Source organism: Necator americanus, chromosome I, assembly GCF_031761385.1.
Source record: "Necator americanus strain Aroian chromosome I, whole genome shotgun sequence".
Lineage (NCBI taxonomy): Eukaryota > Metazoa > Nematoda > Chromadorea > Rhabditida > Ancylostomatidae > Necator > Necator americanus.
The window spans coordinates 10316441-10340590 of NC_087371.1; the positions used below are offsets into that span (position 1 = coordinate 10316441).

At 40.5% G+C, this 24150-nt stretch overlaps 8 protein-coding genes across 10 annotated transcripts in view; 3 read left to right on the forward strand and 5 right to left on the reverse strand.

The window, feature by feature from the left end:
* Positions 1-551: 551 nt before the first annotated feature.
* Positions 552-1815, forward strand: RB195_005057 (uncharacterized protein; the record flags this gene model as incomplete). The annotated part of the gene is made up of 5 exons (XM_064177346.1): positions 552-601; positions 1267-1322; positions 1511-1560; positions 1663-1690; positions 1751-1815. The coding sequence occupies 5 exons, from the start codon at positions 552-554 to the stop codon at positions 1813-1815; spliced, it is 249 nt and encodes an 82-aa protein (XP_064034471.1).
* A 6577-nt stretch (positions 1816-8392) lies between these two features.
* RB195_005058 (uncharacterized protein) lies at positions 8393-8704 on the forward strand (the record flags this gene model as incomplete). Its single annotated transcript, XM_064177347.1, has 2 exons — positions 8393-8469; positions 8524-8704. 2 exons carry the CDS (start codon positions 8393-8395, stop codon positions 8702-8704), a joined length of 258 nt encoding a protein of 85 aa, XP_064034472.1.
* A 1069-nt stretch (positions 8705-9773) lies between these two features.
* RB195_005059 (uncharacterized protein) lies at positions 9774-21059 on the reverse strand (the record flags this gene model as incomplete). Its single annotated transcript, XM_064177348.1, has 5 exons — positions 9812-9870; positions 9950-9977; positions 10060-10103; positions 10402-10451; positions 11751-11800. The coding sequence occupies 5 exons, from the start codon at positions 11798-11800 to the stop codon at positions 9812-9814; spliced, it is 231 nt and encodes a 76-aa protein (XP_064034473.1).
* RB195_005060 (uncharacterized protein) lies at positions 12375-17666 on the forward strand (the record flags this gene model as incomplete). Of its 2 annotated transcripts, XM_064177349.1 has the most annotated exons (6): positions 12375-12402; positions 12765-12819; positions 13020-13060; positions 14186-14289; positions 14368-14425; positions 17562-17632. In XM_064177349.1, 6 exons carry the CDS (start codon positions 12375-12377, stop codon positions 17630-17632), a joined length of 357 nt encoding a protein of 118 aa, XP_064034475.1. The 2 variants fall into 2 exon arrangements, with proteins under 2 accessions (XP_064034475.1, XP_064034474.1); XM_064177350.1 differs by lacking the exon at positions 14368-14425 and having other exon boundaries at positions 17562-17666.
* RB195_005061 (uncharacterized protein) lies at positions 17684-21013 on the reverse strand (the record flags this gene model as incomplete). Its single annotated transcript, XM_064177351.1, has 5 exons — positions 17684-17757; positions 17816-17843; positions 18304-18347; positions 19314-19351; positions 20961-21013. 5 exons carry the CDS (start codon positions 21011-21013, stop codon positions 17684-17686), a joined length of 237 nt encoding a protein of 78 aa, XP_064034476.1.
* Positions 21060-21750: 691 nt separating the features above from the next.
* RB195_005062 (uncharacterized protein) lies at positions 21751-22429 on the reverse strand (the record flags this gene model as incomplete). The annotated part of the gene is made up of 2 exons (XM_064177352.1): positions 21751-21789; positions 22262-22429. 2 exons carry the CDS (start codon positions 22427-22429, stop codon positions 21751-21753), a joined length of 207 nt encoding a protein of 68 aa, XP_064034477.1.
* Positions 22430-22538: 109 nt separating this feature from the next.
* RB195_005063 (uncharacterized protein) lies at positions 22539-22787 on the reverse strand (the record flags this gene model as incomplete). Its single annotated transcript, XM_064177353.1, has 1 exon — positions 22539-22787. The coding sequence occupies one exon, from the start codon at positions 22785-22787 to the stop codon at positions 22539-22541; it is 249 nt and encodes an 82-aa protein (XP_064034478.1).
* Positions 22788-23982: 1195 nt separating this feature from the next.
* RB195_005064 (uncharacterized protein) overlaps positions 23983-24150 on the reverse strand; it is a gene marked incomplete at both ends in the record, with an annotated part of 32746 nt that continues 32578 nt past the window's right edge. For both annotated transcript variants that reach the window (XM_064177356.1, XM_064177354.1), the window contains one exon: positions 23983-24027. In XM_064177356.1, coding sequence (XP_064034479.1) covers positions 23983-24027 — 45 coding nt within the window. The remainder of the gene's footprint in view (positions 24028-24150) is intronic.

A 24150-nucleotide genomic window follows, 5' to 3' on the forward strand; every position in this document is an offset into this window, starting at 1 on the left:
GCATCACCCCACGATTCTGGAGTGGTACAGATTTCCGGTGGAGTATTCGTATACGGGATCGTAGATTATGGAGAGAAGGGTGATCCCGCCCATTTCTTGCTAATTGCCGTAGAAAACGGCCCGGGAGATACGGCTTCGGGTGTTCCGGAGCGCAATTTTCTACAAGGAGTTTGACTGGAGCGCGCCAGCCTTGAGCACGCGTCGCATCTTCCGGACAATTAGGAAGAAATGGACGGAATCACAGCTCTCCATAATCTACTATCCCGTATTCAAATACTCCACCTGAAATCCACACCACACCTCAGAGAAATGTCTCAGAACAACGCCAAATCTGCTCTCTGCTCTTCGATGTGTTGTCTGCTTAATTTGTGTGCACTTTAGAGTTGAAATTTATTTCGACACTAAAGAAGTGACTTAGAATGAGAACATCATGTATTAAATCTAGAATTTCAGGTCTACTTGGGACTTTTTAACGAAATTGTACAGAAATTGAAATTAGCGTAGGAGTATATATATGGGCGCATTAGGGAGGTGAAGTCATCAAGCTCATTATGAGTTCCTTGTACATTTTCTTCGCCTTCCTCCTGACTTTTGCACAGTGGTAAGTTTATGTGAAAAATAAGGATCCCTAGTAAGCTTTCGCAAAGTCACACCAACTAACCAGACCAAATCGTTGCGCCTGAACTTAACAAATATACACTGTATAGTCAAGAGACTAAGTTGAAGGCTGCGTGTCATGAAACTGTCGCCGTTGTGGTCTCAATGGGAAAATACAGAGTTCGGGGTGTAGATTGCAAAGGCCATAAAGCGTAGGCCCACTCAATTCCTTGTAACCATACTGAAAAACGACGTAGGAAGTGCGTTTCTTCCTACGAGGCGCGATAGAACGCGTAACTTTGCACACAATTCGCTTTCCTCAACAGCCTATTCATTGCTTTTAGTTGAATAGTTCGTTATACAGGTCTCTTTGTTCTACGAGCGCTTTCTTGAAAACGCGACGCGTGCACAAGATCGAAGCCTATTCACGTAGGAACAAATGCAGTTTCCCACGCCTTTTCTTCTAGGAAGACTAGGAGAAATTGAACGAGGCTACTCGCATACTCGTTCCATACACCCCGAACAAGCCTATTTTCCCACAGGTTTTTCCTGGTGACGTCAATTTTGTGGTACGCTGCCTTTAAATTGGCAGAGCAAACATGAGCTGCTGACTTCATTCGCACATTCGTAAACATCTGTAAACATTCGCGTAATAGATTCATATCTTAGGTCCAAGGCAAGCAGCGAATTTGAACATGAGGAACACGGAAATGGACATGAATTTCGTGAGTTACTGCATTCTTCATGCTTCATGTGAATGCACAAAAATTTCTGGAAATGTCGGAAAACAAAGGGAAAAATAGAAATGGAATTACCTAGTTAAAATTGAAGGGGAAAATCCACTAAAGAACTGTTGTGTCTTGAAAGTATGAATATAATCTCCCTTTAGCTAAAATGCACCCCTTTTTTCCAGCTGTAACACATTTCCGTGCAGTAGCAGCAGCAGCTCCTATGTTCTATGGAGTGAGTTTTGGTGATACATTATTAAATCTTAGATTATAGCCAATCATAGATCATAGAGATGTTTTATATTTTTATCTGACCTTTCTAACACACTTCTTTCAGTACGGATACGGATACCCATACGGCTATGGTGAGTCCGCCTTTGATCTGTTCTGAAGGTCGATGCCCGTAAAACGTCTGCTGCTTTAAGGACTTGTCCCATTCAAGAACCGTAAGAAGGCCGCCCATAAGAAGAAGAGCTCGCACAGAGTCTAGGTGTGCTTCTAACCTCAATGATGGCATGAATGACTCCTGACATAGATATACCTAGCATTCATGTATTACTTATCATGTAGACCTGAATAAAACTCTCTCTCTTCTTGTTCCAATCTTTTTATGCCGTTAAGCAGCATGTTCGACATTTCAGTGGATATGCCGATTAGTATGAGAGCACCTAATTTCTCCAGTTTTTTTTTCCTCATACACAGTGTTCAAGCAAAATCCACGAAAAATGCATCGCAAACATGCAGTACTCCCGCTTGGAAGTTGACATACCGGAAGTTTTCAAACAGAAGCGCCAATCCATGACATGCACACCCTCTTAGGAAGAAACACCGTTTTTGACTTTTTCGTTTACATAGAAGGATGAGAGCAGCTTGGGCAGCACCATCCAGGGAAGCTGCGGAAGAACTAACAGACCATTATCTCCATGTTCGTCTGTTCGACTTCAGAGTTCTTACAACGCTCTATTACGCAGTGGAGACGTGGGCGGACACCGCTGCCACGTCTAGAAAGCTACTCACTACTCACTAAGCTCTTGAGAGATGTCTTCTGAACTTTAACAAGTGCCCACAACACCTAGTCAAACTTCGCAGACCCCACTTAAAGGGCAATGACCTTTCTTCATGACCCAGCGAAATATATATGGAAAGCAGGAGCATGTACTGACTGGTCACATTATGAGAAGAATCGACGATAAGTGAACGTATATAAGAATACAAAAGTGGATCTCAAGGGATACTAAACACTCTCGGGGGAGCCAACGACATGGGATGCGCTAGCTGTCGATAAAATCGACCTAAAAATGGAACGATATTTTAGTGATCTATTTTGATCCGATGTGCTTTATGTATTGTACTTTGATTGTTTCTTGAGCATAGAAATGTGAGAAATGTGATTTACTGATTTCTACAGTTATTCGCTTGTTATCTCTTGCGTACATCTGTGGAAATGTTGTCTGTCGAAGGCATATAAGAGAACACTCGTCTAGCTCATGCATCGCGTTGTTTTCTCTCATTTTTTGCTTTGAATCATCTTTTCTCACTTAGTTTATTTCATTAAATTAGTTCACTCATTTCATTTAATCTAGCGTTACTTATCGTTAATATATGAATATATTTGGAAAAAATATAAAGGTTTAATTATCCAAGTTTGAGGTAACACCCGCGTGGCGCTAGCAAGTGCTAGTCAAGGGCGAGCTACCCATTCTAGTTCAAACCCCGAGTTCGCGTTACTAGCTGAGAGCTCAGCTGGATACGGCTTAAAAATTTTGTCAACATCAACCAAAAATCTTGATTTGTTGGCGAGGCAACGAAACGACCGGAAAAGATGCTTGGGCCCCACATTCAATGAAAACGAGCTCTTTATGCAAGAAACATCATTAAATAAAGAAACGTTTCGATATGTTCGAATATGAAGTATTATCTGAATTGTTTACTTGTCTTCTATTTTTAGAAGGTGTTACCGATCACTATTTACGGTTTACGTTGACGGTTATTAAATAACTAAAGAGGATAATTCGAAACAGAGCTTGCAATACTGATTCACAATTATAGTAAGAATGGCGTTGAACCTTATTCACCGCCGGGCACCCCAAAAAAAAGGAACCAACGAGCTTTCGGTAAGGAACATAGCTGGTTACAATACTTGCAAACGAAGAAGGTAATAGCGCTGTTACGTAGCGGTTAACATTCCTTAGCATCCACACAACCATAAGAATGATATATGATGTGATTTGGAGTTACGACGTTTTATAAAACATAAACGAATAGAGTATCTGGCGTTGTTCAATCGATCCGCTTGGGATGCGCTATCACGTTCACTTCAACTCAGAATCGTTTAAGGTTAACCAACGTGTAAATGGGCTGTACAATGACGCAAGGGCTAGCGGATGGGTAAGGTCAGTGTTTTTGTCCTCCCAGACAAGTCTGGCACCAAAAATCGACCCTGGAAGGATCTTGGTAGGCACTACGGCGGACTCGTACCTCCGATCGATCGTACAGACAGCGAAATCCCTTACCGACTACGCTGCTCCCACCCCACAATTTCTATACGAGTTATATTATTGAATTTTTATGTATATTGCACACCTTTCTAGTTTTTTCTTGGATGATGACCAGAAGTCCCAAAAAAGTACGGAGGTGACGCAAAGAAAGTATTGAATGTGTCGCGGTCATAAACAAGACAAACGGTTCGTGTTTAGACCTCGCCGGGTGTCATAAAATCTCACAAAAACCGTTACTATTCACCTTTGCCGCAAAATATGGTCCAGTTTCGTCTAGAAGTCCAACACGTATACTATGTCCTAGTTTAATACATGCTTTGTTCTTCGAGTATGTTCTTTGTTCCGAGATGTTTCAGACCATAGTAAGATGAAAAGGTGAATAACACCTCTTTCTCTCGGAAGAGTAACAACTTATATCTTTAACTTCCCAGGCTTCAACTGAGGTAAAAATAAAGAAAGGTTAGCTCTTAATAAAAATCAGTTATGGTCTTGTATCTTTCATGATTCTTTGCCTTTTTCCAGCACCTGGAGCTTTCTTTGAATCACTTGTCAGGACTAGGAACTATTGAGACAAAAAAGTTCGCCTTACATAGTAGCAGCCAGCCCAAAGAACATACTTACAATATGTTTGCAACAAGAGTTACCGACTTGGCCACTTCTCCACGGTTTTGCCGTAGATCTCAAGCAATATAGTTCGAATGTTCTTTTGTCTTGAAACCTCGGCATATTCTGTCTGTGTTTTTGCTATAGTGTGCCTACGAGGTTTTTAGATGGAACCTTTATTTGCCTGACGTTTCGGCTTTTTCGCCGTCTTCAGAGGCCTAAATAGAGGATGACCGGAACAATGCTACGTTTATCCCGTCAAGTGCCACACCACCCTGGGTCAGTGTTTCGATAATCGTTCAGGGTAGTGAAAACAGAAACCTATCTACATTGAAAATGGTCTTACGTTTTGCTCCACCGGATGTGGCGCGGCTGGTTGCACGCACCTGTCACTCAGTGTACCAGCGAATGAGTATTACTGCGTGTAGATCACCAGCGACGTAGATTATTTGATCTACACACAGAATATCAGGCGGTTATAGGTCACAGAGCGGTAAAAGTGGCAAGAACTCATTCGTTATCGACAAGCATTCATTCCTATTATTCATTGAAGGGTTTCTTTTAAGAATAAAAAACGCCTCCAACGTCTTCCTTGCCGATATTTCTGTTTCGTGAGCCAGTATAACGCATTTCACATTGTAATCGTTTCCGTTGTGGGCCTCGTGTCTGTGCCTTCCTAGTGGTGTTATCAAACTTTTTCGTCGTTTTCCCGCCATGTGTTCATTAATCCTCACTCCAAGATTCCTACCGGTCTCCCCAACGTAAGTTGCATTGCATATCAAGCACTCAATCTCATATATTACCCCCATTTTTGCGCAGTCGCTTGTTTTTCCGTAAGGACAAATAACACATCTTTCACAGACGCAGTATCTATCATATAGTCTGTTTCTAACAAGCTGGCTTTTGATGTTTGCATTTGGGATATTTACCAAGATCACGTCATTTTGTAATTGTGCTTGGATAATGCTGCGCTGAACAGCGGCACTGACACTGTCAGAGATAAAAGGAAGACAAAGAGAAATTTTGTTTTCGCGCGGAACATTGCTATTTACAGTGCGAGTTCTTCGGTAATGCGGACGTACTGTATGGTCATTGGCACATGCGATTTTCAAGGCTAGTCTTCGTGATTCGTGTCGTTCTTGGTTGCCAGTGCATACTTCACTAGCGGTTTTGAACGTATTACGAATCAATGCGCGTTTTACTGCAGTCGGATGTGCAGATTTGGCGTGCAATATGATGTTCTTGCAACTTTCTTTGACATACCACTTTACTCTAATAATGCCGTTTGAAGTACTTATTTGTGTGTTGAGGTACGGAAGCCATCCTTCTTTTGAGGTTTCCCGTGTGAGTCTTGTATATTGCGATTGTTGGTTGAGTATTCGGAAACACTCGTCCATTTCAGACTGTGTTGATGTTATGATGCAACAGTCGTCAATATATCTGCAATACATTATTGGTCTACGCGAAAGCACTGGTTCTTCGATTCTGCTCATGAAGCAGATCGCCAGTACTGGTGCTAATCGTTGACCCATTGCTAGCCCTCTCAGTTGCGCGAAATAATTTCCTGACCACCTGAAGATATTACAATTCAGGCATTCCTTGATAAGCGTTATTATGCGAAATTTACTTAGTCCATATGTTTCCAAGTTGTTACCATATAAATCTATCATCTCAGAGAGAGCTTGCAGCGCCTCACTGTTTTTTACATTCGTGTAGAGTGAGGTTACATCAAAGGACTCTCTTACGCAGTTGCCCTCAACTCTCGCATTGCGTAATCGCTCAAGGAAATGGTGCGTGTTCGACAAATGAGATGGTATTTTAGGCAAAATTTGACTCACGATTTTATTAAGGAACCACGAAATGCGATCCGTTGGTCCTCCCACACAACTTATTATTGGTCGGATCTTGAATGTGGTCGCTGATGTTGAGTTGACCTCATCGGGTTTCAGCTTATGCGTTTTGATGAGGCTGTAGAACACAGGGCAGGTCGGTTTGTCAAGCTTTAGGCGGCTAACAAATCGTTCGTCAAGGCCAGCAGATTTTCCCATAGTCATCCATACATGATTCAAGCGTTTGCACTGCACAAGGAATTCTTTCTCTGTTACGCGGCGATAGATCGTTTCATCTTGCAAGTGAAGATGGGTGCGGGACAAGAGGTACCCGTGAAAACCGCCTGACCGCTCATGTCCTCCCTTCAGCACCGCGCTCCTCCGCGTAATTACGGCTGCCGCTCCACCAGCTAGGCATCCTCCACGACCGTCTGAGATCACCTACATCCCGCCTCCCTATTGCTCTCTGATCAACGCCGCGCGCGACGTTCGCGTCGCGATGAAGCGGTGGATAGTGCGAATTTTGAAGGAATGGGAGTGAAAAACGAATTGCCGCAGCGAATTCTGATGTACGGATATAGTAAACCAAACGCATATTATTGGGAATAAAAGAGAAGAATTGGATCCTTCTATCCAATGTAACTTTATATAAGTAAAAATTATCTCAAAAAGATGCTCCAGGAAAAAGAATAACATACATATATTTTCAAAGATCTCATAATTTAACACATTTCATGCCCCAAGCAAGTTTTCTATATAAACTAGTAGTGCATAAGTATGTGTTTGTCACGATGTCATTCAGCGAATTCGTGTTCAACCTCAACTGCAGCACCTATAATAACAGCAACATTATGCGCTTATTACTTTGTATACATTCTTTAACTCCTTTCTACATTTTACCTTTTCAAAATTTTACATAGATATAAAGTTTATATCGAGCGTCTGTCAAGTACTTCAATACTTGCTTGTACGTTTTATACAGTTTTATATAATAGAACTTTGTATGGTTCTTCAAACTTCTTTCAACACCGTTTTATCGCTTCATTTTTATCTATTCTCTACATAAAATCAATACGAGAGGTTAGGTGTGTTAGTGGCGAACAGAGAGCTTTGTATTTTCGAGATATACCTTTAGGTACAGTGTATGTCTGCGAGGCATTATTCACGCCTCGTTAATCGTTGGATGCCAGTTTTACCCAGCTAGATAAACAAAAAGAAATCCTAGAAAGGGAAAAAAGGTAAAGAAGATAGCATAACACCGATCAGTGGGACATTTTTTGAAACATCTCTTGCACTCCCAGGGATGAATGAGTGTTTTTCACCTAACAAGTCGAGACAGGATAATTTCTTTTTCACCCGCATTTCTAAATGGCATGTCACTTATACAAACCTATTTCATTCTTTCCTTCTTTTATATTAACTTACAAGCACACTTTATGTAGACCTTCGAACAACATCTAATACCAGGTACTTTCCTTTTTGTTCGATTTTAAAAGCGCATTATAAAAGCTGTGGACGCGGCGAAAAAAAAAAATCGTCGTAATAGCGGTAGACGCGGCGAAATGGGAGGGGAGGGCGGAGTGGGCGGGGCGTCTTGAAGACGTAGCACAAGAGGAGCAATCAGGCTACTGTAGCGATTATGACGGTATTAGGAGACGCGAGGTGCAATTAACGACGCTCATTAGCCTCCGGGATACGCGGCGGCACATCATACGGGTACCTCTTGACCGTTCCCCAGTGAAGATTTGTTATTTCCCGATCAAGAGCCTGTGACATGACTACGAATTCCCCACCCTTATCGCTTACTGAAAGGCATATGTCACTTCTTGTAGTCATTTCGCGGATTTCCTTGAAACCCTGCCATTGCTCACGCGTGAGATTGTTAAGGGTGAGTCGTCTATGATGGTTATAAGCGGACAACACCCCAGATAATAGAATTCTAAATTTTGCTTAAATAATAATGCTTATAGGTGCAGCGTACTGATGGTTACTTTCATTCCTAGCTCTGATTCGAAGCTGGTCCCGAAGCTTGTGGAGGCCTACTGTGACTTTACGGAATGTTGACCCATCGATTCGATGTGAAATTGAAAATGATGGTCCAAGACTCAGAAAGTCAACAGCATTATCGGACAAATGAATGTTGTCGAGTACATTAACAGCATTTGGAGCTGTTGTGTCAATTGCTCGGTGGAGTCTACGTGAACTACTTCCATTGTTGGGATGGTTTCCACTCTCCATACCCAAAAGTCTATCGTACTTTACGCGCAGGGTCGAGCTGACGCTAGACCGAATAGAATCGCAGATCGTTCTGGATCCACTTTCAATCCTCCTCCATACTTGTTCAGGTAGAAGACGACGACAGGCCTGTTCTTTCGAAATACATTTTAACAATGACGAGTACAATACATGCTGTTTTTCCTTAATTACAATTCCTAAGATGGATCGATAAATATTACAGATTATAGGATGATTCTCAGGAAGATTGCACGTAGTACCTATTTTCTTATTTGAAATGAACTTAGGAATCAGCCCATTCGTCTTGCATCGCTAGAGAAAAATCACGGATTGACGTGTGGTCACCACTTTCTGGCGATAATGCTTCGCGTACGAGAAAGAACATATTCGGCGGTACTTCATGTAGTAGTTCGAATGTTCTTTTGTCTTGAAACCTTGGCATATTCTGTCTGTGTTTTTGCTATAGTGTGCCCACGAGGTTTTTAGATGGAACCTTTATTTGCTTGACGTTTCGGCTTTTTCGCCGTCTTCAGAGGTCTAAATAGAGGATGACTGGAACAATGCTACGTTTATCCCGTCAAGTGCCACACCACCCTGGGTCAGTGTTTCGATAATCGTTCAGGGTAGTGGAAACAGAAACCCATCTACATTGAAAATGGTCTTACGTTTTGCTCCACCGGATGTGGCGCGGCTGGTTGCACGCACTTGTCACTCAGTGTATCAGCGAATGAGTATTACTGCGTGTAGATCAGGTGTGGCACTTGACGGGATAAACGTAGCATTGTTCCAGTCATCCTCTATTTAGGCCTCTGAAGACGGCGAAAAAGCCGAAACGTCAGACAAATAAAGGTTCCATCTAAAAACCTCGTAGGCACACTATAGCAAAAACTCAAGCAATATAATCAATGTTCCGCTCATCTTTGCAAGGACCTGAGAAGAGTCAAATATGGATGCTACTGTAGGAAATCCTTTCTAGAATTGTTCTCGACAACACCCATAGCTTTGCGCATGAGTCTCAATAATTTATAGAACTTGTCATTTCTTAATAGGTGCAAGTATAGCCGAAATGTTTCTGATTAATCGGGCAATTTCTCGATTAAGAATCCCTGACTTTTCGAAGAAAAAAAAAGAAAAAGAGAAGAAAAAGTGAAAGAAGTTAGAACAACAAGCCACTCAAGTCACATCACTATGTGCAATAGTGACTCCACTTTGACTGCGAACTTTTATTATGTAGCGTACTATGGGACTAATGTGACAGTGAAGCATTGTTAGCTTCTCAAATTTTACTGTCCATGTCGTCTACGAGTAATTTCTTTCTCTTTCATTTCTTCGCTATTCCACCTTTCTGCTTCCGCTTGAATGGAATCAAACCACCGTGACCTAGAAGGAATGTGTTGCTTCATCCAGATGTTCGCGAATACTACAAAGCAAAATAGTTTTGGACATTCTGAACACCCACCATGGTGGAAATGAAGAAGAGGGTGGTGCTGAAGTACGTATAATTCAGGCATGCGAAAACACTCATAAACTAAGAAAACTGTTGTCTTTGCTTGCACAAATAAAACTTACAACGTAGTGAAGAGGAGCTACTGCTGAAACGTGGTGGACGTGTCCTAGAAAATTCCAATTACTTTTCTCTATTTTATTTTTTTTATTATTTTCAAACTAACTTATTTATACGATAAAACAGTACATTTCACTATACTTCTTTCACTGCAACTATTTCTACTTCTATGCTGACCTAACCTAAATCCATTTTCCATGTAGATACAAGGGGATAATAGAGTATTTTATGTAAATACATAGATGGTAATGTCTACATGAGTCACCGACAAACATCTTATCAGAAATGTGTGTAAATCCTCTGAAAAATCTAATAACTTTTAACAGTACACCTTTGATGTAACGAACCGGTCAAACGGTGTCCGTGAAGATTGTGGTGATAGTAGCTAGCCTCAGCCCTAAAACACTTGTTTGTTACAGAAGAAAGTACTGAAAGAGTACCACTACTCTATACACTTAAGTTCTTGGATTGAATAGGATGGATGTATGGTTCAAAAAAAAGATCATGGATGGTTGGATCATTTCTCAGGTAAAATTTAAAGTCCGAATCGAAATCAGCACACCTTGGCAAGTACGATAGGCATGGAATTTAATTAACTTCAATTTAATTTGGTCTGTTATCTCAATCTAAATAGTAGCACTAGTAGTAGTACTAATATTTAATAGTATTAAATAGTAGCATAATTTTTATATGCCTGAGTATCTGCTGTCCTGTGCTACGGTTGTTCGTCGATTTGCTCGAGCGAGCGCCACTATTAACACTTTCATTTGTCCCGGTCGTGCGCAAGAGCCCGCAAGTGGCTTCTTTCCTGGGTGGATGCAAAGAAGGGGTATTTTTCTTCAAGAGATTTCGTAAAGAAGTCGTCGTCTCGGCGGTCTTCCTGCAGTGCGTTTGATATCGCGTGGTACACAGTCGCTCCACCGATTGCCGTTGAAAGGCCGCTTCAATTTCTTTTTTGTTGGCATGCGCGGCACCGTCTCTGATTTTCGATTGTTGACTTGGGACTGAACTTCGAATCCCGTCCCTCACTTGTGTAAAACGGGATACTCCTAGCATCATTCTTTTAATGGAGAATTAGACTGGCGAGTGGTGACTGGAATGGAATTTCTCCCGGCTTGCGAAGAAACGAGAAAGCGTCTTTCACGAGCATGGAGCCACGTTTTCTTCGTCTTCACCGTTACATCTCCTATGCTTTCGTATGCTCCCCTAGCATTTCGTTTTTTCGTGCCCAGCTCGGTGATGAGGTCGTTCATCACCTTAATTTCCGAATCTAGCTGTACATAGCTGGATATATTCGCTCCGTCGAGCATGAATTAAAAGTCAGACGTGGGTCATCAACATCGTCTTGTCCAGGCTCTGCTAGAGAAGGGTCGTTTTACATGTTTATTCAGATTCGACCAGCATCAATTCTGCCCTACTGATACTGGATGTTAATTTCATCCGCGAAACGAAAATACTGTAAGTGCTGACCATCAAATTTCATTCCCATGTTATCCCATTCCAATCCTCAGATTATGTAGTGAGGAGTGGCACTGAATATTTTGTTCGAATTTGGCCGAGCCTGTCACCAAGTGAAGCCCCCGAGATTTATTGCAGTTTGTAACGGTTGAAAATTCTGCTGGAACATGAAAGTATCGAAGCGATGTGTTTTGATTCATATCAGTTAATATATGATATATATGAAAAATACTTATACCTCAAAGTGGCGATGGCAATGAGTACGAAAAGAATAGAGGAACGACGCATAACTGTTTGTAACGCCTTATACCATGCAAACTTCCATTTATACTCCTGCAGTGATTCGCAAATTTCGGTTGACTCTAGAGAAGTGCCCAAATAAACCTGAAATTTTAGATGTATTTCAGGTGCGAATAAACACTTGAAATGCAACTAGAACACAGATTATTCTGAAAATACGTTCTACATTATCAAGAACAACCACTTATAACAATAACGATGTGTTGATGTGCATAACGGTAATGTTCCCACGCCTGTTATTGAAAGAATCTCCGTATCAACTAAAAGAACATTCGTAGCTTCGTAGGTCACAGTGATTTTCTATGACAGTATTCTTTGATTCCTTCTAAGTAATACAGAATTCTATAAATCCTAATATTCTAATATTCTATATTCTATAAAACTTCGACTACAAGGCTATCATTGTTATGTTCAGAATTTATCCGCTCATATATAAAACGATAAGGAACAAAATGTTTGATGTCGAAGAGTCCCTCTGGAACACAGAAAGTACAAAGGTGTAGGAAAAAGTAAAAGAAATAAACTACTGAGACGTGTCCAAGTCCTTGGGAGGATAATTGCGATGGAAATAAAAGGATCAAGTCAAGTAAGTAAGTCTCTTCATTACAGTATCACTACACTCACCACGGTCTCTCAGTCTCTGGTTACCGGTGGAGGCATTCCAACTTCACAGTGTTCTGGAAACACAGACTTCCATAGATGATAGAATCACAGCTAGTGGCCATGCGGCAAACGTCGCATTCTTGCATTACTTTTCATTTTCTACACTGCTCTCTGGAAGGTACTTACCTACAATTTCCGCAACAATTAACGCATGAAAAACCGCTGTGATGCACAGAGGTTTTCTGAGCACTGCAAGTTTATGTTGTAGTTTTTTGGTTGTTCGTAAAAGGAACTGAAAGCAGCGGCAATGATATAAATAGAAGTATTGCTGCAACAACGTCACGTTCAGCTATGAGCAGTATCTACCTCTTCGCTGCACTGGTTCTCCTAGTCTCCAATCAAAGGTACCTTTTAGAAACTACTGATGATAAGTAAATATATCCATATTTGTAATCGTTTGTCACACTCTCTGGACTCTTATGGAGGCAAATTTGGTCTGTAATTTCAAAAGCAAACTTTTGTTTGTTCTAAGAGCTCAGTGAGTGTGAGTATTCAAGCTGACAATATCGCCTTCCATGAAGAAAAAAAGCAAATAAAATTTCAGGAGTCTCGCAAGTTTCGAGCATATGCATGGTTTCGAAGAAGGTCTGTTTTCCTATAATAATATCAGTAACTAGTAATGTGTAGAGGCAGCGTGTCATGAAATGTTCGATGTTTGAATCTCTCATGGACAATGTAGAATTCGAGATGTAGATTACGTTTGCACATGACCACGCCCAGTATCCTCTAATCGTCCTGAAAAACGACTTGGGAAATGGCCTTAATTCCTTGAAACGCGCCGCCCTCGCGCTCCCGTCCTGTGTACGAGTGAGCGGTCGAAGAGCCTATTCAAATAAATCAATGAACAAGGTGTTAAGGGGGAAGGGGGAGGGGAGGCGAAGCTAGTACAAAAGGGCGCGTTCTAACGTACCTCGTAGGAGTAAACGCCGTTCCCACGCCATTTTTCAGGACGATTCGGGGGAATCGAGTGTGGCCACCCTCACAGTTCTAATCTACAGCTCGAACTCTTCGTCTTCCACCAGATTTCCCTGCTACATCAATTTTGCCTGCCTTTGAGAAAAAAACTACGGAATAAGAGACAACGAAACTAGCACTGAACGTAGTCAATGGCTAGTTATTTAGCATTTAAGAGAAGCAGTATATAGGTAATTATTTGGTAGCAGACCAGCAGCTGCACTGGAGGAAGGAACCCAGAAATGTAAGAAGATGGAACACTGTGCAATACGATTAAAATAGGCAGTGCTTTAATAGGTTCTACTGTGATAACTACATGCACTTCTCAGCAATTAAGGAAAATTAATCATTAATCCCTTATTCTGATTTACCTCTTCCGAATACCATCGTCATTTCATGAGTGCTGCATCAGTTCGTTGTCTTAAGTCTGCACTTTCTCGAATACTGTCAGTTGGGCGAAGAAAAGCAAAAGAATTTGTGGAATTCACAACACAGGTGCATGGACTACCGATTTTTCTTACATAGCAATTAGTTCAGTGGAAAAAAAGGAAATGGATTTTCGGTAGTCATAAAAAATTATATGGATAAAGAAATCTTTCGATTCGCCCATTTATAGAAATGAGATGAGAATGAAATCAGATGATACTGCTTCGAACTCTACTGACCCTGGTTGCAATTTTTATGTATTTTACCACTGTTTGCCTCGTCTTATTTCTGGAACAGGTTGATCAACAAACAGTAGCAATTATTTTCCAGCAATCCCTGTTGGAGTGGAACATCATGCACCTCTTGTAGCGGCCGCCCCCGTGGTCGCAGCAGCACCGGTTGTCGCAGCGGCTCCTGCTATCCCGTACGAAGTGGTGAGTTCAATATCAGTTCAATCCAGATTTAATGTTTTGAGGCATTTTTGGCGAATTTCTTGACCTCTATCATTTTAGCATGAACATCACCATCATCCGGCTGAAGTTCATAGCCATGTGCATTCCTTCCACACAGGTTCTTAAATAGAGCAGTTTCTGCTGAATTCTACCTTTTGAACTGGACCTAGCACTGATGTGTGTCTAACTGACGTTTCCTGAACATGGTCACATGTCCGACACCGACATGCTTGTCCCATTTAAGACTCGGAAACTAGCAGCTGCTCGTTTGCGCAAAAACCTTCACAAGAAGAAACGTCTTCACAAAAAGAAGAGGAACTAGTTTAGTTTAGTCAGACTCCGATCATTAATAAATTCATGAGAAACTTCTTAAGCAAAATTATTCCCCCTCGGAACAACACTCGAAATTTCCCCTTCCACTAAGAAACATGAATTTTGACCTCTTACATGATATAAGGCAAAAAAAGGAGTCTGAAAGAAACAATGAGAAGGTTAATAACAATAATGAAAATAATAAATATACATCAGAAAGCTTGATTATAATGTTTACTAGAATTATAATTATATTGCCCCACAAGTTTCTTTCCACCGTCGTCGGTGTATAGTTTGCAGCACTCTGAGTCCTTCCAGGAGTAAGATCCTTAATATTCATCCCCAAGTTCTTCTATGCTGTTTGGTTGAGTGCTACTGCTAGAGACTTCTCAGCACAAACACGTTCCCATCTTTTGCCACATAATACATGAGTTACGCATGATTAAAGAACACAAATATACCCTGTATAAATCTCCGGCGGTACCATGAACTTCTGAATTTTGGTCTTATGGGATCATTTACTCATTCATTGGGACCTGAAATTCGCCTGCTTGGTCCACTTCTCCTTACTCTCTCTCTGATCGATGCAAAAGCTTGTTCGACTCGAAGTATCAATATGGATGACAACAACATGTTGACAGCCGCTTCGAAGAAAGGATTCGAAGAAACGGAAGACTATCTAAAAATTGGCGCTTTGATTGAAATCCAAGAATGAAATCCTTTACATCACCTGTGCTCTCGTTGTTCGTCAATTTGCTCTAGCGGGCACCAATACTTTTTCCACTTGTCCCGATCGACCACAAGTGACTTGTCTTCTCAAGAAGTACACAAAGAGTATCGTATTTTTATTTTAAAGGACTGTAGAAAAAACTCTGAACATTGTGTTGGCTATACAGTTGCTGATTTTCGTTAAGACACACCACGCATCCGGCCCACCTAATTTTACTTTTCTTGGCATGTGCCAGACACCGCATTTTCCTGCTGCAAGATGCTCAAATTTTTGAAAGCGTACTCAAAGCAAGAAGAATTGTGGTGTTGAATAGGCGAGCAAGGAACAAGAAGTTGGCTGCTCAAAGCGGTGGCTCTAAAACTTTTCGCTTTCCTCGCACAGAACTGAAGATGTTCCGTAAGACAATTATATTCGCCGTGAATGTCGTTCATTGCTATCTCCTCAAAAGTCCACTAGCGAATTGAGGAGGTCCTAATCGATGAAAGTTGCGCTACTTCTCCGTAGCATGGTGTTGGAGCGAAAGCGAAGAAGAAAATCAAAGCTGGTGTTGAACCACAATTTCTCATCCGTAAATGTCCGATTCGGACACCATCCTCATGTTGATAACAAGACTCGCTAAACCAACTTTTCTACTGTTGCATTTTCCTAAGAACAGTTGTTTTCCGGTGTCACATTTGGGACTTAGTGGATACTGCAGGACACAACCGTATGCGCCTGGCAAACATAAGTCAGGTGATATATTGCATGTTTCAGTAGTTTGGGCATAATCATAGTCTGGCATACGAAGCGGTGGTTTGGCACATCTTCCTAGGACCAGCAGTGCACGGTCTTATTTCGAAAAACGTTATTCTGCCACCAATTGTTATACACATAATTTTCGTCAGTTCATGTTCCATTAGCTCAATGATCAATTCAATACTTTCAGGAACCGGTCGCATCATTTTAGACACGGCGTGGCCTGTAGAGGCCCCTCGTTTTCGCTTCAGTCAACTCAAAACGGGTCAAATCTTTCCACACTTGTACACTAATATATTCGCTGATCCCTCACTTCCACGAAAAAAAAAATCAAGAAAATCTCTCTACCACTCAAAAAACCACAAATATTTTCGACCAACCTAAATCGATCTCATATCTTACAAACACTAATGCTACAAGTTTGTACTATAATAACTTTCACTCACCCGCGTCTGCAGATGGATTTCTTCATGAATGGTAGTGGTTGAACCAACGACTTAAGTTTTAGAGAAAACAACAAATATTCTACTTATGTGATTCGTGGTTATGTGGTTCGTTTAAGTCTGTAATGTGCAAGTTGAACTAACAAATATAACATCATTGAACCAACCATTCTTGTAAATACCCAATTGAATCTTATTTTAAGAACGTGATGGTTGATTTCATTAATACCATTATGGTTACGAAGGAAACCCCCTAAGAAACCATGTCACAAAATTGACGATGTTCAGATCTCTCTACGAAAGAATAAGGATAGAGATGTACATATTTTACGGCACTTTATTTTTCTGTCTTTCCCCTTAGTAACCCAGAAAAAGGTGTACGTGTGGAAAGTCAATACGTGATCTCTTTTCCCAACGACGCAACCTATTACGCAGTAGGGCACGTGCAATTCTGTGCAGTTCTGCAATGTTCAACGTCACCGATCGTCGGATGAACAGAAACCCCGCTCACAGCCTTTTGGTGGATTAGCAGGGGGATTGACTGTGATAACGCAGATTCTCGTGAACTATGCATCCCTATAAACCTCTATATCCTCGATGAGTTTCCAACATCGTCAATATTGTGGTATGCTGCTTCAAAGGCAGCAAAACGTAAACCTCCCTGTCCCCCCAAACCCAGAAATGACGCCCTAGATGAAAATGGATCTATAAACTCATGAGTTCACCCGAAACATTACCTCACGCATTGTACGAGTGGTGAAATCCACTCGACGCGCTCGTTTTTCATCACCAGGAAGATGTAAACAGTAGTATCGTTGGATAAAGTAATCAGTACGCTGCTCTTTATTCGTTTCTGATTTCTTTCTTTGCAAAAGGTATTTTGCATGTTCGCTGTGAAATTGCAGTCAACGTCCCAAGTACCATCAATTTTAGTATTGGACTGAACCCAACATCGAAGATTACCCTGAAAACTCACTTCCAACTGAACATTTTAAAAGTGTTAGAAAGGAATTTTGAAATGGGTGCTCATTTAGAAGAAAACGAAGAAATGCTTCACGAACATGAAAATGCAACACAATCATTGTTTCTCTTACGCAGCAGGTGAGATTTATGTCTTCTGCGAGATACAAAAGACCTAGAACTAGACCTAGAACTTCTACGGATCGATGTTTTTGGGATAGTGCTTCTTCGGTGCAATCCTTTTCCTTGTCGTGGTACAACAGACGAGTCCTACACGATCCTTGTATTAGCATTTATAGGAAGGTTAATGAGAGAGCAAAGGTCTCACCATAAGAAGCAAACATTGGATGAGCGACCTAAAATCAGGTATTATAATTTAAAAAAACAATCGAAGGTAATTTTTATGAATGAAGCGACCATGCATATCATCCCTTCTGAGGTTTTGAATACAGTATGAGACTCATCTCGACACGAATTCGCGCAGTGGTACGAGGACGAAACGATAACTACGAAGAAATTTTTCATGGGCTCTTGTCTTTTTCTTGTCTTTTTTAAACAGATTCTATAGTGACTTTTTATGATGCGTTGACCGCAGCCGATTAATCCAAAATCTTTTCCCAAAATCTCCGTGTTGCATTCTTTTCAGCCATTCTATTTCGAAAATGAAAAGTTCCAGCTTTTCAAATAAATAAAATAAAAGATTGCGTGATCAACACAGAGTCGTCTTATTCCATTGTTCCATCACATCATTAATAATTTGTTAACAAAGTCAGGTAACGAATCCAGGAGATATGTTTGCGTACGAGTGAAACTTACGTAATACATAGGAACGGCAGCAATCATTGGAACGTGGACGACATCTGTAATATTTGATTTAGTTAACTTCAACTACTTGTTTTCGATGATGAGCGTACGTGTAAATTATCATGTACACATCAATTTTTTATGTGCAGAAGAGGAAAATGATGTGAGTGGAAATTGCTCAGAATGATCCGCATTTCGCTGCAATAATAACTTAGAAATCGAATTTTGTTTGACACGTTGACGACGAGCCATTTTTTTATGACTCGTGTGTGGGACGAAACATTTTTCTTTGTTGAAAATTTGTCAATTTTCAAATAATCGTTGTTCAAAAACATGACAGATAGGCCCTCTAAGCAGCCTGTTGGAGCTAATCCAGAGGTAGGGAAGTGTAAGACGTCGCATCAGTTTAACGAGCTGTTTTTCTTTGAAGAACTCCTTACCACGGTAGCTGATCAGATCAGCGTACACGAACAAAAGAAGCATCATAATTGTACTCACACTAAGAGCTAAAAGGACTAAGGCAAAATGCAGTGAGTACAACAAATTTTGTTGTTTAGATTGCTTCCAAACAACTCATAATTGTTAATTGTTGGCAAGAAACTAGAAATAAACCTTGAAACTCAACGGATTGTTCGTCGATGCTAACATAAGCTACTTCTAAGTCTAAACTGGTTATTTGAACAGAAAACAAAACACTGATTAAAATAATATACCATCGCGCAGCATTGCGCGACGTCGTCCCACAAGGCTGTCCTCTGAAAGAACAAAAAGCAAGCGCTTATCTCATGAGCAGCCGATGATGACGTTGTAACACTTCACCGCTGAATTCTAACATCGTCGTAAAAGTTTGACAGTACAAATCAAAATGAAAGCACTTCAAATCATTAACCTATAACTTATGGATGAATAAAAACGCGGAAAAAATTGGTAAAGACAATTCGCCGCTGTTGTGTTATTTCCCCTAGTTATTTGAAGCAGCTTTACATCAATTATTCGTTCGAAACACAGATCATAAAACTAACCAGTGTGTCCATGCCCATAACCAAAACTTGCCTCGGATCTAAAAATGGATCAAGAAATTTGTCTGGAAAATCCGGGGAAAAAGAAGGCAGAAAAAACAGATGACACGTAATTTTTTGCAATTTAAATTGTAACTTAATGTTCCGACCACAACATTTTCCTAAATGAAAGTGTTCGATCTCGTAATCGATTTGTTGGTTCCACAACCCACCGAAGCCATCATTTGAATTTTTTTTCATCATTTGAGCCACGATTTTGAACTGCTTCTTGGAATTTTACGTAACGGATAACCGGCTATTGTTTCATTTTCACTGAATGAATCCTACTTTACTCGGCTTTCTCATCACTTACAAACTTCAGAACCCTACGCAGTCCAATTCATGCAGTAAATCCGCTAGATCTTCGACAGAAAACCAAAAAGACGTGAATCCTCGTATTTTTCGTCCACTTTCTCAAAACTCATCTCAGTTTGATCTCTACTCCAATATTTGTGTTTACGAGCTCTATCGATTGCGTATTACTAGAACTCTCAAAACCTAGAACTGAAACCCTTTTTGAAAAAATTACATGCGGCTACGCATTAACAAGGCCGAGTCCGAGATATTTGCGCCCCAAGGATATAAAATTTTTGATGTGAATATATTGTTTGAAAAGTATGATGATAGTTAAATATTCGTCATGTACACATTATTGCAAACACTTTGATAGCGCTCACAGCTCCAGCGAATCCATGTCTTTGAAGATGTTGTAGTTTTACTAAACCACCGTGTTTCGACTCCTTAAACAATCAACACTTTATCATAAACTTTAGAGAATGATTCCTGTACCTTAGATTCCTCAGATTTTTCCCACAGTATGTTCCAGCTGCGGTCAGTTTTGAGCTTTAAGGAAGATGAAAACTTCTTGTGATTTTACAAAGATCTTATTTTTATACGATTTGTTGAAAATTTCTTCAAATATCAAGTAGTCAGTTTGTTTCTTTCAGGATGAAAGGACCTACTGATTAGAAACAATTTTTCATTCAAATTTTTGTCACAGACTTCGCCAGCTTTAATAGAAGGCCATTTTCATCAAGGCACGCCGTCCCACAAGATACACAAGATAGGCCATACATTAAGCTACTGCTGCTGTGTTAGCGCATTAATTACTGCATTTCATTTAAAAATTTAAATTATTATTTATTCATTTAAAAAGACTAAAAACATTACAGAAGAGAATACTGTACTTGCAGAGCGATCTTCAAGACGGTCTATTTTATTCTTGGAAAGTTTTGGAAAACCTTGGGAACTCTTGATATTGAAGATTCTTATCATAAAAGTGGGACTCTGAGTGGCTAAGCAGCTGCGGATCCTTGACGTGTAATTCTGGAACCACATTTTGCTACTTCTATTTATATTGGTCACTAAAAAGCGTTTTAGTGGTCTTAGTGTTAGGTTTCGAGAGTTCCAAGTATATCCAATCGATAGAGCTTGCACACACGAATCTAATGACATCCAGACATTAGAATGGAGATCAAATCGAGGTGAATTATGAAAGAAAAAGAAGAAAAAGACGCGTCCTTATCGTTTTCTGCGGAAGAATTAGTAATTTTACTGTATGTGTGATGATTTTGAAAGAAGAGCTTCTTAATATTTCCCTGCAAAACGTACCTTTGGAAGAATACAGAGAGGAAAAAAAGGCAAATGTAGAGATGTTGATTCATTGTTGCAGCAGATCGTCATAAGGTACAGTGCCTTTTGGGTCGTCATTTATACTCATTTCTGCAATTCGAATTTTCAAGGGTTTCCACAAAAAAACATTAAGTAAACCTGAAATTTTCGATTGAAAACAAGTTATTTACTTGACAAATTTAGTCTGCACCAATTGCATTTTCTTCTTTCATTTTGCAGAAACATTGTTCTGTTTGTGATTGATTGATTAGCACACATAAAAGGTTGTATTTGCCAATAGAAATAGAACGTGGGGGAAATTTCATATCAAATGCGTAAACATTTCAATAACACAATAACACAATACTTTATTACAGTGACTTGTTCTAATGCATCTGCGTATCTATGCACATCATCTCAAAGAAAAAACACGAAAAAAAAAATGTATTTTTATATCTGCGACAAAAGAGACTTTATATTACACGAGGAAGGAAAAAATGAAAGAGCTCCAGATGAATGTAACCGCGCACCAGTGGTGAGAGAATTCGACAGTTCGACGTAAACCTTAGCTACTTTAGAGAAAATTGATAAAAATCCAACACCTATTTTGAAACATTCTCTTGATTTAAGACAGCATTGTTATTGAAAAAAACCAGTTATCTTCAAGCATGTCCAATCCTCTAGCATTAGATTGAGGTTCCACATTTACGATCTACAATGATCGCAGCTGGCTGGCTTCACGAACCTTGACTCATGTGTTCAGCCTTCAGAGAAAACGCTCAATTAATCGTTAACCACGTTGGAAGCGGAACATCGAACAACCCACGATCTAAAAAAGGCTTTCAAACTTTGATAGACTCATTTGACTTCATTTAATGGTTGATCTCGCTGCCTAACCTGATCGATCGCGTTTTTGTCTAAACTAAAACTAACTAACTAAAATAAATCTGCTCAATTTTCATCAAGAGTTCGCATAGTATCAATCTTTTTGCTGTTACGTATCCCTAGTTCTTCTTCCGTCAGCTCTGTGAACTTTCGGGCACTTGCAACTCCTCCTTCGGCTTTTCCAAACCTGGATCCGAAAGCAACCTTAACACACATACATTGATCAAAATGATCTAGCTGGTTTTCTCGAAATGTCCGAGAATGCGAAGACGGTTTCTATACGGACATCGACGAATGATTTTCCACGGGTTATTCGAGACTATTCCACGTTACCTTCTGCTTAGAATTCTTCTTCACACCCAGAAGCAAAAATAGCTAAACAGATTCTTTTTCACGCAGTTGATCATCATACTCACCTCGGATGGTGATCTCCTTGTACAAGAATTGGAGTCGAATTCGACGTCCCAGCAGAGAAATTTTTTTGTCAAGACGCAGTCAAGTTGAAGTTTGATAGTTGGCATTTTCCGCCAGTACTCCCCTTTTCGTTGAAGGAGTTGACATTTGTCACGGAAGTTGGCGTCCATGACATCTCCATGAGACGATGGAGTCCATCATTTCTTGAAGATCGACCACAGGACTACTATCGGACGAAACCTGCTCCGCAGGGTAATTCTACTTCTCGATCAGCACTGCTCAAGTCCATGTTCGTATTTGCATTGAGACGGAAAACGACTGCAGCAGACTGGGTATCTTGAGCATTGACATATTGAGCCCACCAAAGAACGCAGATGTGATGTGATTTTGTTCTACTTCCAAAGGTTCGCGCGCCTCTTCCGAAACAAGGGGCGAATCATCTGTGATACTGCAACCACACCAAGGCGTAGAAGACTCGGGGTCACATTCCTCTGGCACGATGTAGCAGGCGTTCCTCACAGCCTTCATCCCACCTTCTTACCCTGGAAATGGGTGGTATACCCGAGTATTTCTTGTAATGCGGCGAGTGACTACTGGAGAGATACTGTAGTAGTCACAGGACAAAGCAGGACCAAAAGCTCACTTAAAGGCATCATAAAACGAATCTGACGTGGTGAAGGAATCGGTGGGAAAATCTAGAGTTAAGGGCGTAGATTGGGGGATTGAAGGTTGTTCCGCTCTCTCCGTGATCGTCGTAAGGAACATTTTTTGAGATGATTTCAGTTGCAACTTGTATGCGCGATCAATTGCCATCGGTCGAAGATTAGTGATGTCTTCTCACCAGCCCATTCACGTAAGACCAATGAATAGGCTGCTAAGGGGACCGGAATGTGTACATAAAGGAGCGTTTTAGCATACCGTGGAATAATCAAAGTGGTTCTCACGCCGTCTTACGACAGAATCAGGAAGAGATGAACGGAACCACCCCAGATCCCGCAATCTACAACCACATCTCTTGCTTTTCCCGGGGATTCCTTCACCACGTCAGATTGGTGGTATACTGCTTTGAAGAGCAGCCAGCAGGTAATTTGATGAAATGGTTAGTTGTCGCCAGAAATTCCATGTTCACTCCATGCAACTTACTTGTCAAACTGTGGGCTTTGGCAGCAGCACAACGCCTGAGCCCATCGTAAGACAGATGCGTAGGGTGAGCATGGAGCAGGAACTTCCGTCAATCTATACAAAACTTGTGCCATACAAGTGTGCAAGTTATATACATTCGAAAGCACACACTTGATGACTGATTGCGTTCAGTACAAAAGTAGTTGAAACGCGAATCAAACTGGTACACCCGGTCCTACCTTTAAGTCAAGGTATTCGGAGGCAGACAGCGAATGACTAAAAATTTATCGCAACATGTGGATGACTAAAAATTTATCGCAACATGTACAGCTTCGTGAAATTCTAAATTCAAAAACTACACAAAATCACATCTAGTGCAGATTTCTATGCGAAATTAGACGAATTGTGTACAAAATAGCCCATTCTTGTGTGATGAATGGGAATGAGAGAATGGCAGTGCTGGCATGCTTCAAAAACTTACTGTGCAAGAAGTATATACATAAACAAAAAAGCGATCAAATCGTATAATAAAATGTTTACAATATGAAGAGAAGAAAAAGAGGAAGTACAAGACTCGAGAAAAAAAGAAAAATCACTCGAATCATTCGTACAGTGTTACTGCGGCAATATGTCCATTATCCATTATCTGCAAAATGGAACTGAAAGAACATGAAAACGAACTTTTCACCAACCACGATAAACCTACGAGAGCAATAAAAATTGCAAACTGAGTCCCTCACCTGATATTCCCTTATAAAAAATGATTCAC